Here is a 19,001-nt window from a genome sequence, read left to right on the forward strand (position 1 = left end):
GTATTATTACACATGCTATATTAGTTAGCCCCAAAACAGCAGACAAAATTCATTAGTTTAAAAATTGTACAAAGTATAAAATCTTAATATAAAAAAAATCAATACTTTAAAAATTCAGCTGTTGAGTCACAACATAATATTCCCATAGCAGTGCACTTCTGTCACAAACACAATTCCCATCCTTTCACCTGTCACTACTGAGTATGTAGCATCAAAGAAAACAGGAGATCGTTAGCAGAAGGCTCTGCGTAAAGAAAGCAATCCTAAAGATCTGCTGGTATTGTACAACATTATGTAACTGCATTCATTATTAATTCTGAATTCTTGACAATTCAGTAGACAGCCATTAGCAAAAGGCGTATTTTATAATACATCTTCTGTAGCTAGATCCTGATAAACAAATCAAAGTGACACAAATTAGGAAGATGCAGATAAGTCTTCAAAAAGGTAGTGGACTCTGTTGCCTGGAACCACTTTTTCTGCTTATGTTGCATCTTTGACCTGATCTAGAGGGGCAGATTTAATTTTTATTCTACCCAAATCCTTTGGACACTTACAAGGCATGGCAAGAAACCCTGAAACACTTTGCACTATTATAACCAATCTAGTTTGTCTTTCCAAAGGAATGAAGTCAGTGTGAAAACAATGCAGTTTTGGCCACCTTCACTGACAGTCTCTGAATCATCAACTGCAGGACCAAAGCCACCTACTGTCTGATGTTCCTCAGCAAAGCTGTGGTAAGTGGAGACACTGAAGCCCTGTGAATTGTTTTCCAGTCAAACCAGAAGTTATGACAGGTCAGTTTAACCTGAGTTAATACCTGCTTTGGAGGCAAAACCAGCTCTGACTCAGAGCAAATAGATTAGATACTCAAGCTATTTCTTGCATACACATAGATATGCCACTTAAAAGACTAGCATGGGTCCAGAAACATCATCAAGTCCTTCCATGAGATTTTGTGCAGACAATGACACTCTTGTCAGAAACCAATTTTGTAGAAAGCCAACCCAAGTGTTAAAGTATCACGTTCTTGGAAGAAGCAACATGCTGAAGGTGCGCCTCTGTTGTTTAACATGACAAAAGATTGATCCACCATGTCCGATCTGAGGTAGCAGTCACTGTCGCAATCCCACAGTCCCCAGCATGGTAGGTTCATTATTTTGGGCACAGCATCAGACAGCCTAGCTCCACACGTTGAAACTGCACTGCACAAAATGTGAAGTCCTCCTGGCATCAGGAGAGCAAGGTGCTGGCACACACTGCACACACGATGCTGTAGTGCTTCGACAAGAGCACTATCCTCAGGGCCAGACCTGACAGGCCTAGTAACAGTCACTAACAGGCTCAGGCTGGTTCTTTGCTAGGACATCTGTATCTGTTTCATGCTCTCCCAATGCCTCGCAACACCTGTGGTGTTTGTTCTCATCAGACCAAGCAAAAGATTCAGCTACAGTTGGTTCCCTCTCCCCCCCTTCTGGTCTTAAATCAGAGGGTACTTTTTTCAAACAAGCGTTAGGAACATTTTAAATTAGAATAAATTCTACTGAAGGATACAGTGTACATCCCCCAGTATGGCAGAGAGTACCATTCCTCAACGTCACCTAATGTAACTTCGCTGAAGTTAGTTTTTGTTGTTTACTGGATAACACAGTTTTGTGTATTCAGAGTTAACTGCCATAAGTCTTCATATCTGTTTATTTTCAACATGAGCACCATATTTACAAAACCAACAGCTTTAATAATTTTCTATTCATAATGTACTCACCTTCTAACTGCAACTGATTTTGAGGTACAGTTGCTTGTTATTAAAGGTATGAGTCGTGGCACATGAGTATGCTAAAAAAAAAGAAAAAAAAGACAAAGCAGTTAATGACAAAAGCATTCCTGAATTTGTACTGTACTAATTAAGTCAAACAGAATTAGCAACATAAACTGCAAACATTTACAACACTTACTTAAATGGAGAATACTATTAAATAAGAGACTGCTACTACCATGCCAATTGTTTAAGTGTATTTTTTTTCCAGTGTCATCAACAATCAAATGACGATATGCAGTATTTAGCTGTCAGAAGTCATATATGAAGGCTCAAATGTAACTGTCTTCTCAAAGGAGTTGTAAGCTAATGTTATTTTAGTTTTGCCACAGAAAAAAAAAAAGCAATAGACATAGCAGTCTTAAAAATCAGAGTTACAGAGAAAAAACTGAATCAGTTTGAAACTATGGGTATTCTTTTAGGGTTCAATACAATTAGTGCTACAAAGACAAAATTCCTTTTAATGCAAAATATGTCAATAAAATAATAAAAGCTTTGACATAATATAAGCAAGCTTATGTATATAATCGATATGGAAACACCTAACGTTCTCATGGGAAAAGAAAACTCTTGAACTTTTACTCTTGAACATTTAAAATGGATAAGGTAAACTACATTAAATCCAAATGCAATACTTAATTCAGAATTAAATCAGCCTTACTTCTACTTATCTTAACTAATTGTAGATACAAAGTATTAACAAATTAATTCTAAGTAAGAGTAACATGCTTCAAAAAATCCATTTTCAGTTCATTTCTTTATTCCTTTCTTGATTAAATACGTAAGATAACTTCTAAAACAGTCCCCAATAGTGTGAAACTGTAGGCTATAAAACACTGCTTTAAAAGTACAATACTGAATAATTCTTAGTATCTCATGTATCATACTTTCTCGTTAGGTTATTGTTGCAGGATATAAGCACACAGATCACCACAAAAGCAGAGAGATCATTTTCAGCTGTCAGAGTATTGCTAACTTCAGAATTAGGAGGGAATTAATCAACAAATCTGGAAGAGCCTAACAGTTGCATTTGTTCATACTGATACACTTTTAAACAGGTTTTAGGGGTTTTCTTTGTGTTTTGCACAGCTTTCAATTGAAAAGTGGCACATGACTGTCAGAAAGGGAACAATAAGCAATATCAGGGGAAAGAATAAAATGTTTTTACAGATGGAGAAATCTGTATGTTCCAAGTCTCTGGAGCTACTGATGTTGTAATTTGTAGAAAATGTTTTGCAAAGGAATCAAAGCCTCGGGCTTGCTTTCATTCGGCTTTAAGACTGCACATTTCACTTATTATCCCTTTGAAGCTGTAATGATACATGTTTCCTCCCAGCCTGCATTGCAACTTGATTGCCCAACCTGAATCCCACCCACACCCCTCTGGAAAAGCTTCTGCCATCATCATACCATCTCACCATGACACACACACACCTTTTTTTTAATTGGTTTCCTGATTTACTAAGAGTCAAGAAAGAGAAAACAGACTACAGTATAAGAACTATCTGGAGAAGAAAGATTAAATCCAGTAAGGGAACAAAGATGACACGAAGCTCTTCAAGATCACTGGTACAATACAGCCTCCCACTTTTTACACAGACTCACCCTCACAGCAATTAGATACTGAAGCACCAAACAGGATGTGAACTGGCTGTCAGTGGATTCTGGTTGGAGTTTTTGAGCAAAACACTGACTCCAAAAGATCTAACGACTTCGGCTCTAAATATTCAACTGATTACACACTCCCTGACCAACTCTCATTTAGTCCAAAAAACCAAAGTCCAAAGGAATGTGGGGGTGCACTTCATTTAACTCTGATATTTATTTCTTTTTCCACCAAAACCTCAATTTTCTGTCAGAACACCTTGCATAAACCATTTATTGTTTAGGTATTTGAGCACTATGGGTAGGCTTGCTTCTATGCCTCCCATCTTAGTATGTTAAATTACAGCTAAGAACAACAGAAGTTTAAACAAAATCAGGGCAGCTACAGCCAATGCGTAGGCTTGTCTCCAACTGAACTGTACTAATAAAGCAAATTTAATGTAATCAGTGAATTTTTACTTCATGTTGCTTTTCTGGTGCTTGATTTGGCTACTGTAAACAAAAAGACAGGGTTTGTTTCTTACATGCCTGAGCTCGTCTAATACTACTGCAAATGGTACTCTTCAATTACAACTTTAATCATCCTGTGTGTGTTCCTCCACTCTCAACTCTGTGCCACTAGCCATGTCACAGTACACTGAAAGAGTCTGGAGAAAAAATGCCAATGAATTTTAGTCCAAATACTGATGGCAAAGGTAATGCAGATGTCTCTGAACATATTCTCAGAGATATGGGTAGACAGAGTAAGTACAGATTCCAAAACATACATGAGAATGGCAATAAAAGGTGTGAGTGATTAAACCACTTAGGTTTCCACCAACTTACAAAATTAAAACCACGGATGAAATCACAGTGAATAGCAGTAAAGTGCCTAACATTAAGAATAATGCAGTTCTTAATGTAGAAAGTACAGGCAACCTCCCACTATTTTATCTGAAAAACAAAAATAGTAGTACAAGTTCCAAAAATCTAGCTAAGTATCTGGCCTCAGACACCAGTCAGAAGCAGATGCTTAAAGGTACAGACAAAAAACAGCTAGTATACAGCACTCCTCTCTTCTAAATGCTTTATCTTTAAGGACTCAGCTTTGAAAGTTCTTCAAACTGAGGATTAAAACCTGTATTAGGCTTTTCTTTCATGAACTTCTGCTTTGTGACTGATCCACATATGTCCAGCCTCTTCAACATTTGAACATTAACTCCATGGTTCCAAATTTTTTTAGTATGTTGGGGTTTTCTTGTAAAAATTCATAGTTTTGTTTGGTTGAGTTTTTTTAAAAAAATTCCTTACTAGCTTCTTAACTACTATCTGTCCTGGTTTCAGCTGGGATAATTTTCTTCTTAGCAGTTGGTGCAAGTGCTGTGTTTCAGGTTTGGGTGAGAACAATGTTGATAGCATACTGATGTTTTCAGTTGTTGCTAAGTAATGTTTACATTAAGTCAAGGATTTCTCAGTTTCTCAGGCCCTGCCAGTGAAAAGGCTGGAGGGGCACAAGAAACTAGGAAACTGGGAGGGGACAGACCCAGGAGAACTGACCTGAACTTGCCAGAGGGATGGATATTCCATACCATGGGACATCATGCTCAGCACAGAAAGCAGAGAAGAAAGAAGGGGGGGAGGGGGGGGGGGAGAGGAACTTTCAGGATGGTAAGTGTTTTATTTCCCATGTAAACATTACACATGATGAAGCCTGGCTTTCCTGGAGGTGGCTGAACACCTGTCTGCCAATGGGAAGTGGTGAATTAATTCCTTGTTTTGTTTTGCTTGTGTGCACGGCTTTTGCCCTACCTATTAAACTGTCATTATCTCAGCCCATGAGTCTTCTCATTTTTACTCCTCCAATTCTCTTTCCCATCCCACTGGGGTGAATGAGCAGCTGCGTGGTGCTAAGTTGTTGGCTGGAGTTAAACCACAACACTAGCTTAAGCTCTGTCTTTTCTAAAAAGACAGTTACCCTTTGAAATACACTTGCCTTTTTACAGTTAACACATTACAAAAAGATAATGAAAACAAGACTTGCTTTTCATACCTATTCCTCCATCTTTACTACGGTAATGCTGCCAATTGGTTTCAATGATGATTAATATTTGTCCATCTGTGAGAAAAATTACTTCTCTATTAAAGTCTGATTTAAAATCCTGTATTTCAGAATTGTTATTATCTCTACTAAGAGCCACTACCTGAATATTCCTAGCAAGCAAAGTGAGAGAGAGACACCTACCCGAATAATGAATCTAATGGCTGCGCACCCAGAAGTCGCCATCACTTTGGCGCTGTTGGGAACCAGATTAAAAAGAGTAGGCACAATAGCTTCAGCGCCATGATCAAACTTGTTTCCCAGAACAGTTGAAAGATGGCTATTCAGGAAGAAGGAATAAAACTTGTTAACAAAAATTAATTTCTTAGTCTTACTATAACAAAGTTCACTGTACATTTTAAAGATTATCTTTCCAAACAACAGAATTTCTTAATTTCATGATTTCTAAGTCCTTGCCTCATTAGAACTGAAGAATTTGTAGAACATTTTTGTTACTTAGCAGACACCTGAAGAGGCTGAACACTAATAATGTTATTTTGTAATGAAAAACAAATACCATAATTTGAAAGGCTAGAATTCTCATGTCTACATAAAATGTAGTATTTCTGCTTTTCAACACTTAGAGAGTATATAAATCTAAATCTTATGGAAATTATTTGATTTTTTTTTTCCTTTTGAATGCATGCAAAACTACTGAATTTATCATAATTAGCCAAGCATAAAACTTGACCCCCTTGTTCATTAGAAGTTATGGTTTCTATTTTAACAAATACACAAATACATGCAACACACAGTAATTTAACTGTCCAGTGGTGACAAAAAAATCCTTCTTCCGTACAGAGAGACTATAGAAAAAGAATTTGTAGTCAGCAGCAAATGACACAAATATATCTAACATGTTAGGGATCAAGAAAAATTCCATGCTTTTAGGCCTGGGTGAGGACATTTACACACTACATTTACACTACTCCTGACTTCATGTTAGGAAAGGTTAGCTTTGTTTTCTCAAAGCTTCAGTTTCCCTGCAGGGACAGCTGTATGCTACAACAGGTCCTCATGGTCTGTTCAGTCAGGACACCAGAATAGCAAGGGTGAACTCTGGGACATATCTGTTCACAAGGGCAACTGAAAATCAGTGGTTACATTAATGGTTACATTTCCCAGAAGAAAAACAAAGCCATGGAAAACACAGAAGTGGGAAAGACTGCCCTATAAATAAAAATAATGAGGGGGGTGTGTGGGTGTGTCGTGTGTCTTTGAATTTAATGAGCCCCACTATGATAAGGGTGAAGAACTTATTTCTGTTTCTAAAATTATCAGACATGAAAGACAGTACCTTAAAAAATGTGCAATGTTCAGACCACTATAGGGTAGCTTGCTTTGTTATTACAAGCAGTCACAGTAAAGTCCTGTGGCAGTCACCCAAACATAAGCACTGCCAAAACCAGCCCCCAGTATTACAGTAGTACTTAAGGCAGTTTGTATTAGCTTGCACTAAGTACTCTGTAATGATGGTAACTTTTTCTTCACATACGATCTGTTACAGGATTATTGTCCACCTATATCACCCAAGAGAACAAATTTATTGAAATGTTTCTTTTTTTCTACAACTTCAGATGTGGATTTGACACTATCAGTCATAGTGTACAGCAGTCCAACAAGATAATCCTGCAACACCAATAAAACATCTATAAGTCAAACTCATACTGAACTCTAGCATAATGTACACAAATGCACATAAACTATACTTACGCTACAGTAATGCATGCTTCTCTAACCACCTGGGATCTGAGATCCTTGGCTGACAGCTTGAAAGCACCATCCAACAACCGTAAATGCTGGAAAAATCCATCATACTGTGCAGCTCCAGCAACAAGCAATGACCGAACTTTCTTCAGCTAAAAAATTTAAAGCATTTAGTTTAGGGCACCACCAATATCCACTTCAAAACAAAAAAGTATCTTCATTGCACAAATGTACACAGGCATGACTTTACAGCAAAGCCTAACTTTGAAATAAATGGCAGTAATTTATAAAACTGCAAAAAGAATTTATTATTAAATTCTAGAGTTAAAATGTCTCAGATCCCAGTCTACAAATATACAAATGCGTAATTATGTTCATTCACATACCTGTTTCCAAACACCAAGATGCCATAAAACTGATAAAAAATATAAATGCCACATACACACATTTTAATCCTGCAACTGAAAGTTATCGTAGCCACACATAAAGGTACCAATGCTAGCAGCTGAACGGCAGAATATATCATTTTGCATAAATGCCAACTGAAAACGTGAAGTGATGGCTTTTAGAAAAGCTTCCACTTAAATGTCAGCAAAAATGCATTTTGGCCTTTTTAAAATACTTGCTCAAACTTTTGCAATACAGAAATTCAAGTTTTAAAAATGAAAATGAGAATTTCTTCAGTTACCTAGAATTTAATTACTTCAAGAAAAAAACATATAAAAATATCTGGCTGCCTGTGCTTTATGAAATACACCCACCCAAACCTGAAACCAGATAAAAAGTTTACCGCATTAGTTCGTTGATCCCAATCATGTTTGTCATCTGAGAGAATTTCCCTGATTTTGTTCAACGTTTCTTCAAGTTCTCGACTAGAATAGATCTGAAATATTAAAAGGAAAAACAAAATCAGAAAATTTATATTGTTAATATCCCAGATAACTTGATGAAGGAAAATAGCTTTAGGAGACCGAAAAAAATATATTAATTATCAAAATCTTGTCCTCAAAGTTCCAGAAAACTGTATAAGAACTATAAATGGGCATTTTAAGGCAAATCTTAGAGGATATCGAAATAGTGAATATTAATTAAACGAAAAGCTGAAGAATCAACATTTTTCCTGAAGATTTCACCTTTCACCTTTGTAATGAACTAATAATATCCAGAATTTCATTAACTCAATTTTTTAAAAAATACAATGCAAGACAAGCTGAGATTTGAGATAATCTGCTGCAGTATTATTGCAATTTAATTTCATTTTCATACTCACTATTATAACAAAACTAAACCAACAGATTCCCAACAACTCTTTTGGGACAGGGACACACTTTTGCATTGCAAGAGTGCATGGCTTTATGAGGGCCTAACTAGGCTGCTAGTCAACATTAAAATAAAAATCTGTCTGAAAAAAATAAATTAAAAGCTTCAGTAGCTTCTACATGTATTAATACTCCAAGCATATAACTTATTAACTCAAGCTGTCAGTAATGTAAGGAGCAGTCTCCAGTCAGAGTTCTTTTCCCACTACGCTAACTCCAGCAAAACTGAAGCCTGACCCATCTAATACACATCAGTCACTATTTGGTAATACATGAATTAATGCATTTTTTGATAACTGTACACACAAACCAGTGGATTTCAAAAGAAGAAAATTAAAAAAAAAAACTAATCATGAAAATATATTTATGTCACAAACTGACTTCCCTTCTGTTCTCCTGCACATAAGCCACAGGATGCTCTTTTCTGCTTCCGCTGCATATGCAATATCTCAAGTGGGTTTTTTTTTCCCTTAGACTGAGAACAACTTCGAGAGAATATGAAGCAAATTACTTAACCAGAAACTCAAGCTGAGCAGAGTCAGATATGATACCAGTTTGATAATACAAATACTTATTTTCAGCTAAATATTTCCAGGGTTTTGGATCAACATTTCTTTACATAAGCACATTGGGAAAAACTCAGTTGCCCATACACAGGTATCTGGTGCCATCTAAGACACATCGAAAACATTCACATGGGGCTGGCAGGTACGACTCAGGACTTCAAGGACACTCACACCCTTCTGGAGTGAAAGCTGGAGGCCAGCATAACAACTTATGTAGCACCTAAACAGTAGTGCCTGACTTAAATAAGTCCAAGACACAGTTTTTCTATGTGCAAGAGCACAGAACATGTAGAAGAAACAAGGACCAGTAAGTTAGGACACGCTGCTTTGCATGAATTACTGAAGAACTCTGACACTGGTCACTTGAACACACTGTTCTCCACGTATACATGCATCTTTTATTTTATTGTAAAAAGATTTAGGAATGTCTTTCTTCTGTTCTACAGTTAGGCTGAATGTCTATTTTCTATAAAGTATCTTATTTTCCTGTGCAACTTGAAATTACTATAAGGGTTACCCCAAAAGCAGCTAGTTTTCAAATTTCCTAAGCTTATTAAATTAATTCAAGTTACAGGAGATATGGAACCTTGCCTACTGACGTTCCAATGCTTTAACAGAACATGGTGATGGAGGCCTCTACATTTCATGCTGGAATACTGAGGAGGTGGAAGACATCCATGTTCTAAAACACCTGCATATCTGGTTTGTAGGATAAACAGGGTAGGAACCACTTCAGAAACAGAGGAATTAGTATACCCAAGCCAGCTTCGCTACCATGCAGAAAACGATTTCTGAATCTTTTTTCTTTTAATTTGAAATTTTTATTATCACACAGCTGTGTAAGCTTTTCCAGGGTACACTGTGGAAGCAGCTTTGCAGTTCTATACAAGGGACACTACTGCATCCATAAAAACCAAAACACTATTCCTCACAATTAATGTTTTCTTCTTCATTAGACATCAATAAACATCTGATGTGTAACTTACTTAAAAAGAGTAAATGACATCATGAAAACAGTGGGTCCAAGTGTAATGTTTTCTACTCCACTGCCCACAAAATCGAACATGAGGTTTTTATCACCGTTTAATATACTTGTGTATACTGATAGTGTTTAATACTTGTTACACAACACTAATTTACTCCAACACTAATTCTACAGGTACTATACTATTAAGAATAAATATTATGTGTGCCTCAGTAAGCGTTTTTATTAAATTAAATTTCCATTACCAAAGAAAATCCTTATTCTTCTTTCAGAAGTGGAAGGAAGTAGTAACCGGTTAACTGAAGATGTAATTTCATACTACAGTAACACTAAATGCCGTCAGAGTTCACGACTCGATTCAACCTCCTCAGACTCCTCCTTCACCATCACCCACCTCACCCTGTCCTCTTTCCCAATTCAGGGATTTAAAGTACAAAAAACTAACCCTGGAAGAGGAAAGGTAAAAATCTCTCTGCCAACTCAACAGCCTATGCCAACTTATCACAAAGAAGTTAAGTGCAACAACAAGGGAAGCGGGATCATGCCTTTTGGTGGCAGCTGAGATCTGATCAATGCACAGTCAAAACCTAGTGTGAGGTTCTGGTCAAGGTACAAATAGTTTTTGTAAGCTTTCTCATTGAGCAGATCCTGAAAAATATGACATTTTTTCTGTTGTCCGCCTGTGTATCAGAGACCATGTACTGTTCTTACTGCCATGAGATTTAAACATGCTAGGTGACAGACAAACACAGAAGAGAAATGTACAATGGGTTTATTCCCACCCTACTTGCAAGCCTAGGCAAATAATTTAATTTTTCCTTTAATTACCTGGCACAACAGAATTGGATCTATGCAATTTCTGCTATTCACATTGGCACTGTAATGAGGAATTTACTAAGTGACATAATTTTACCTTGTGAAATTAAAACTAATTCCACTGAAAAAATCCTAATTGTGAAGGCTGTCCATACCCACATTAGTTTCAGAGGAATAAAAGGTAGTATTTTAAAAATTTCTTTTCTCCCTAGCCTTGATTAATCATGCTTTTACAAGGCCAAGATGAAATTCTGTGTTGTCAATGACATAATATATTTTTTTGTTTCTAAGTTCCCACATCAGCCTTTTATAAAAACACCTACATCTGTTTTGAAACAAATTTTAGCCATTAATGGGAGTTACTACTAAAAAGCTGAACACAGCATTTTCTTCAATTTAATCAAAAGCAAATAAACAGTTGTAAAAACATTATAGTTGTAAACTTAAATATGAAGGCACAATCCTCTCACCACAGAACTTCTCTTTTTGGCACATAGATCCATGAAATAGTATCTCAATATCACCCATCTTCTTCATAGACTGCTGTTATCCATTAGAGGGCAACACGCACACACACATCATTAAAGTAAGTGCAACATCAAACACAGAAAACTTAAAAGCTCAAACACAAATAGAAGTAACAACTATAAAGATGAAGAGCACTTCCAAAATGGAGATTACAAACTAGATATGAGTAAACAATAAGAGATTCCTAAAAAATTAATGATGAGCAGTCATTGGAACTGGTTACTCAAAAGGCAAATCTACTATTGGAGGCTTTTAAAATGAGTTACACACCCCCACCCCCATCAGTAACCTCTTACTCCAGATGCACTTGAACTTGATTCAGAATTGGATCCGTTTTTCCATAATAGAGCTCCCTTCCTTACTTTCAATGAAGCCACTACTGGAATCCACAAATGTAATGAAAACAGAAAGACACAGGAATAGGCCAAATAATGTATGAAGAACTCCCTCTCTCCATTCTAACAAGTTTCCTTTGCTTTTAGAGTAACTTGGCAAATTACAGGTCATACACACTCTTCCTTCACAGGGTCTAGTACAGAAACCTCTCTCTTAGCAATTAACACTGTCTCAGAATGTGGGAGCTGCCTTTTTTTTGAAGGATCAAAGATTGTCCACAACCAGAAGCATGAAGTTGGACAGCAGGAAGTCATTAGATCTAAGGATACTTTAAAAAATGCAATATTCACCCCACCCCCCCCCCACCCCCCCCGGGTCAGCAGGTCTTTCTTACATTCTCATCCATGCAATGAACAAGTTACTCTGGGGTCAGTTACACCTATCTCCCCTGCATCCTCACCTCAACTTGGATAAGATTAGTGAAGACAAATATATGTTTCTCCTCCACCTCTTGCAGTTTAAGAATGAGCTACCTTCCTTGGTCATACAGCAGTCAGACAAAAGATCACATGTGCTGGTCAATGACATACAGGTACCCCACTGCTGTTCTTGCAATGTTATTAACCAACGTGAAGGATTAGAGAACTCTGCTTGCGAGTGCAAATACTACGGCACTCAACTTGTTACAGGCAGCACATTTTCTGTGCTGTGGAATATGGCTCTGTTCAACATAAGGGGGATAAATAGTATTAAGAGCTCCATGTTTTTGCCCTCCGAAGAATTTTAACACAGTTTGGAAAGGCAAAGAAACACAAAGCTCTTACAGGATAAGACAGATATTTCCTTGATGTGACAGGGATCATGGAGCTAGAGTGTTCCTTCATAAAAGCAGACAGTATTCCTGACTACAGAAGGAGATCTAACAAATAACTGCATTATCATCTTGGGAAATAAAAACAGAACAAAAGTATGTATCAAGCAAAGGGAGTCATACAAAATCCTTCTGGTGTTTGGGAACTATGGCTTACTGAGTTATTGGTTGTCTTTCATACCTCAGCTGCTCAAGGAAAACTTATTCAAACTAGGTCCAGGGAGAAACAACCATGTTAAATGACTCAGCTGTGTTAGGGTACCAAATATGTGCAATTCCCACACTTAAAGAACAGAAATCAAAATCCGATCTTTCAACTAAGAATTCAGAATCCAACAGGTTCATTAGTATTCAAAGAGGGCACTAGATTTTGTTTTTTGAAGTACTGCTACAGGTAAGGACAAGTATGCTAGACACGTATCATTACAATTCAGACACATTTGAAAATACAATTTTTGCTTTTTAAATTATTTGCCTGTAGTATTATTATTACTTGATTATCCCCTGAAATTGCAGTCCCAAATTTTCGAATGTTATGGAAATCTTCTTATTATTAAAACATACAATTACATTCAGTAGCTTCCTGGAAAAGATTAAAAAAAGCAGTAATGGATTTTAGCTGAAACACAGTGTGATAATAATTAGTAGCACAGTGAAGAAAAGGTGGGGGTTTTGGTAACTAGCTGGAAAAAGTAAAGAGCTTTCCATGAAGACTGTAAATTCAGAAGGAAGGAAGAGTAACAACACTTGCTTAGAAGACTGTAAAATTACTTAAGTTTTAAAAATAGGCCAACACATAGTATTGCAAATAGCGTATTTCTGAAAACACAGGTATAACACAGCATCTTACCTGTACAGTAGGAACATCTGTAAATGCCTTAATAAAATCATCTTCATCCACAGCTCCGGCTCCTCCTTCTTTAGTGGAACCTAAATCAATGCAAAATACTATCAGATTTTAAACATTTAAACAGCATCAGATGTACGTCAACGTTTTCAAAGTGACGTAAGCATCTTTCACAACACCTATTTCCAAACATATAACTTGAGAAAATCCTGAATGTTCTGAAACATTCTGAAAAAACTGAAAGACCCTGAACTCTCATTTCACCATGAAAAGTTAAAACTTTCCGAAAATGAACAATTCTGAGTGGTTTCCAATTTGACAGAGTAAATGGTTTCATTTTATAATTCTACTTTTTGTGTTTAACAGGAAACATGTTTAGTATAACAATACTCTAGTAGCTGTTTGCATAGAATTTTGAGACCTGCATCCTATAACACCTATGTTCCCAAATAAAGCATGGAGTTTCAATTTACCAAACCAAGAGTTATTTGTTATTACATGAAATTTCTCAGGATGAATTTTCACCTTAATGTACGTGCCACAATTAATCAGCCCTGGAAGTTTTGGGGTCTTTTTTTCCTAAGAAAATAAATTTTAAAATCTTGCATAGTAGCCCTACATGATTTATTTAGTTTGTGGCTCCCAGTATTCTCATGAGGAGACAAGACCGTAAGATGTATTTCTCAGTCTCAAAGCTCCAAGAACCTCAACAGGGAAAGCAAGGACATGGTAAAAAATTTATTTTGGAACAAAATCTGAACTCCACTCATTGGCAACCTCCTTTTCAAGAGCACTCATCCCTACAGGTGTTCCACAGCGGGGCTTCCTGGACTGTATCACCTGAAAGAAGCCCCAAGAACTTCTCAGACACATTACTAACAAACTATCATACAAAAATGTTCTCTCTCCAAAAGCTTCCATGACAGCCATGCAAGTAGTAGGGCAATTACTTCTGTGCAAGGTAAATGACTGAATTATTCTCACTTAACAGGCAAAGATGCCCCAAATCCCAAGCAAAAGGATCGGGGGAAAATGCTAACAGCTAACCTGCTGGTTTCACTGGCATATGGTTGCCAAATTTCATTAAAATCTTGCGTAGAAACTAAGGCAACTCTAAAAAATAAAGTAATATGAAAATAGTGTCTGGATTTCACTTTCTTGCAAATATTAGGGTTACCAAGCAAGCCCCTTTTTTTTTTTAAAGGGATGAACTCTATCGCTATCAAATCAAAGAACAGGTCATCAGATCCAGATGGTGCTATGAGCCTAGAACTCCAAGTACACAGTGAAGCTTGGCCGAATCTGTAGGCATCTTCAATAATCAAATCAGGTAATATGATAAGACAGGTTAACTACACAGAGATAATCAGTTCAGTAGAACACTTCCTTCTTGAAAGGAAAAAAATCTATAGCAAATGAGCACTCAGGAACAAGGGTCTTGCCTCAACTCTTGCAGAGTGAGGGCAACAGGATAAGATGGTAGAATGTCCTCCCTAACTTCTACAGCACAGCTGAAATGGAGGCATCAGGCATAAAACACAGATTTTTACTAACCACAGAAAAAAATAAAAACTGTAAGGAAAAAGCAATTAAGGCTGAGTGGTCTACAAAAAGCTAAGACTTCTTGACAAATCAAACTCTTTGGTGCCTCCACTCTTAAACATTTCGTGGTTTTACAGTCTCCAATCTATTTATAGTGCAGGGAATTATTTCTGCTGTGTTTGCATACTTGTGCATTTATTAGATCTCAACACCTCCATGCAGAACAACAGCTCTCACACACCTTTGTGGCTGCTTAGCATAAAAACACTGAAGTAATATCTGGACAAATTTGGCGCCTGCAGTACAATATAGGAACATATAACCGATTTTGTCAGCCTTAGCTCAAGGATACTGTAGAGAGATGCTGTATGTAACACACTTCTACAAGTGTATCTCCAACACCATCTGTCATAATTGCCAATGGCAGCCAGAAAGGAAAGAAAAAAATCACTGCCTACTACTACTCCATCCAGACAGTAAAGGGAACAAGTCCTTCCAAAAAGTTAATGAATGCCTGACCAGCTACAAAAAGCAAGAGGGAAATATCCTGTTTTACACACAGAACACACTCTCCCGGCACACAAACTTGTACAGGTCCTAAAAGGGAGAACGCCCTGGTCAGAGCAGAATTTTGGGGAGAGAAACCTTGCAAAGATAAAATTTGGCACAGGAGTACCATTCTAAACTAGGTGGCACAAACAGCTGTCTGGATGTTCAATTCATAACCTCATTTGTCCCTCCCAAAATACTCCGACATTTAAGAAAGACTTGTAGTATGAAAATAACCACTGTCAATACACAGTACATGCTCAGGAAAAGTGAATGGAAACAAAATCTGAAGTAGCCAAGAAGTTACCAGATGACGCAATTTTTAAAGGTTAGAACATAGTTTTTGTATTGTCAAAGAACTATTTTTAGATGTTTAAAATTATATAAACAACAGTTCATAGAAGTTTTTTGTTCTTATCACAGTAGTTAATAGTTTCAGTCAAACCTAACCCTTTGTGTCAAGTCACAACACAGTAAATTCCTACAAAGTTCATACTACACATTTCTTTGCAACCTGATAAAATATTAAGACTACAGTGATCCTGTGACACTAAAGGCAACACACACCCCCCCCAATTAACAGTTTCTACAAGTCCTGTATTATTGTTCAGTTACATAAGCACCCAAACACCACTATTAAGGCAGTGAAAAAAGCACTTTGCATTACCATACATCACACTGTTCTGCCAAGGGAATAAACTTACAGAAATCCAGTATTAAAAACTGACGCACATAGGCCAAGAACATAAAGAGATAGAAAAATGTTTGGATTTCAAGTATTCACAGTACACTCATGTACACTATAAAGTAGAGATTAAAAGGGGTTGAAGTTGCCTTTGCTGAATAATTAGGTATTGTCATCTTTAGTCTGCCTTGAAGTATCGTTTTAAAAATCGGAAAACAGCATGGACTACATAACAGATTTTCCAGCACCTTAACATCATTCAGTAACGAATCCTGAAGAACAGAAGAAAATCCTTTATCTAAGGAATAACAATTTATTACTTTAAAGAGAGAGGGAAGATGGACAGACTACTATTTAAATAGATTTTAAAATCTATTTGACCTGGTCCAAGCACACAGCATTTCCCACCTTCCCCGATCTCAACAACAACCACCACTTTCCCCTGTAATTAATATTCCCAAAAATTAAGAAGTTATCTCTATATATAGCACATTCACTTCTATTTCACTAATGTTTCTCCTCCTGAACTGCATGATGACATATGCACACCAAAATGAAGTGTGAAGTAACTATCTTCTCTTTTATGTTGTATAAAAGTCAAAAGTCTATACTGGCTGAGGAGGAAAATATTGTTCAACCTTTCCCTTCCCTATCTCTTTGTAGGTGTGCTTACCAATTCTGTTTAACAATTCACTGTTTCTTTAGAGACTAATGAAAAAAATGACAGAACTCAATCTGCTGTTTCTCAATTCAGGAGAAAGTCTTTTACTATGCTAACAAGGTACAGTAACAGTAACAGTCACACACACGGCATCAAATAACTTCTCCAAAGAACTCCTGCTTTTGTAAGGCTTGACTGTCCTCCACAAAAGCAGTAACAGCTCTACAATATTCTCATTTCAGACAGTACTGCCTACAGACTCAAAACTGACACATCTGACAGAGCACACATTTTGATAAGCTGTTTTATTGTTGTTGCTTACCTTCTCAGACCAAGCTGTGATGACAAACTTCTATTTATAAGTACCTCTCCTAAGTGATGCCTTCCACTGAACAGTGCATGTTCTTAACCTCACCCACAGAACAAATAAACCTTTGACCAAGTACACAAAAGTTCAAGTACTGCATTTCTAATGGCAAGAACACTATAAATGATTGTAAGGGGATAGAACTCCACTGCATTTAACATCTTCAAGTGCTCAGCAGGTTAACTAAAATTCAGAGCCTCATCAACTGGTTTTTTCTTAAATGAGCAATTTACTCAGCCTACTGAATCCAACTGGGCACCCCCCTCAGTTAAGACTCAGAAGAGAAAAGCATCTGAAGGAGAACAATCCTCACAAGACCTTTATCTGTGTTAGTTTTTATTAATAACCTTTATTTATTCTTATCCTTCAAGCACTCTTGTTAGGCAGACTCACAGAATGACCTGCAAGCCCAAGTTCCACTTCAGGAAGCTAGCAAGAATCCCCTGAACATAACACACAGACTTGATATGGAAGTAAATTACAGCAGCTGAAGCACCTCTGAGTTTTACAGTGTATTTGTGGGTATTGTTGGTTTGGTGGTTTTGTTTTCTTTTTTTAAACTGAAGTTCAGTAAGTCTGGGCATGGAGACAAAGGAAACAAATGCCTCGCTTCCTGCAGACCATTAACAGATGACATCTTCATAAGTTAAATTTAAGGTTTTCTAACAGTTTGTAGTTAGGAGGAGGCCCTAGGAGTCTTTTTTTGAAGAAAGTTTTTTTCCAGTTACAAGGCTTTAAGTTCAGCATTGTGAACAGCTCAACACCAGAAAGAGTACAGTACGCAAGCGAAGAAATTACCCAGTCTTTTGCAGAATCAGTTTGCTCATCCAGGAATTAATTCCTGTGGTTGAGTTCTTCCCCTCTTCTGACTGAAACATTTGAAATCTTTCCATCATATCACAATGACTTTGGAATGCTCATTTGCTCTACCACCTTGATGCTCTCCCTGCTAGTATCTACTGAAGGCTGTACACCATGGGATGACCAAACAACAGGACAACACTATATGGGAGAAGAAAGATGTCCTGACAGCAATACTGGACTGGTATTTGTGTTGAGAAACAAAAGAAGAGATTAATCAAAGCACGTTTAACTGTTTAATAAAGCATACAAGCACTGGTCTAAAAATACAAAAAACCGCTCAATTTGTATTTGGTAGCAGAACAAATTTTCAGAACAAAATTTTCCCTGTGAAAAAAGGGAATTTCAAAACCGGTACAGAAACTTATAAGTAAGACAAACTCTTAAACTTAGTTTCACTTTTTTTTCTTGAACACTTTTCCCAAAACACTTCCCTAAAAAATTCCTAACTATTTTCTGATACAACATGCATCACAAATTAAACTTTAGTAAACTTTGAAAGGGGTACTGTTATACAAACATCTTTTATCCCTCAAATCTCTAACTGCATACAGTTAAGAGTATCTTACTGAGCAATGCATCTAGAGTAAGATGATGGGGATTACAATTTTCTTCTGAAAGAAACAGAAGCGCTACACCTGCATCTCAACTAATTCAAAAGCTTCACATATCTATCAGAATCTGCAGCGGACGATGCAGATCATCTGGGAATTAAAAAAAGAAAAAAGTACTGTCACCCTTTTGGTTTTGCAGGATAATAAACAAGCAGCTATGAATTAGGAACTGACAGCTGCTTCAGCTCAGCATATGGTAAGTGGACAGGATAAGCTCAAGTACTTACTCAGCTTTTCATATAACCGGCA

At 36.9% G+C, this 19,001-nt stretch overlaps 1 protein-coding gene across 30 annotated transcripts in view; it reads right to left on the reverse strand.

Moving 5' to 3' along the window:
* Positions 1-19,001, reverse strand: part of CLASP2 (cytoplasmic linker associated protein 2) — a 146,738-nt gene that overhangs the window by 59,972 nt on the left and 67,765 nt on the right. For all 30 annotated transcript variants that reach the window (XM_056338800.1, XM_056338797.1, XM_056338806.1 and 27 more), the window contains 5 exons: positions 13,477-13,556; positions 7,996-8,088; positions 7,212-7,357; positions 5,643-5,778; positions 1,766-1,836 (listed from right to left, as the gene is read on the reverse strand). In XM_056338800.1, the coding sequence (XP_056194775.1) occupies positions 1,766-1,836; positions 5,643-5,778; positions 7,212-7,357; positions 7,996-8,088; positions 13,477-13,556 (526 nt within the window). The remainder of the gene's footprint in view (positions 1-1,765; positions 1,837-5,642; positions 5,779-7,211; positions 7,358-7,995; positions 8,089-13,476; positions 13,557-19,001) is intronic.

This window comes from Falco biarmicus, chromosome 4 (assembly GCF_023638135.1).
Source record: "Falco biarmicus isolate bFalBia1 chromosome 4, bFalBia1.pri, whole genome shotgun sequence".
Lineage (NCBI taxonomy): Eukaryota > Metazoa > Chordata > Aves > Falconiformes > Falconidae > Falco > Falco biarmicus.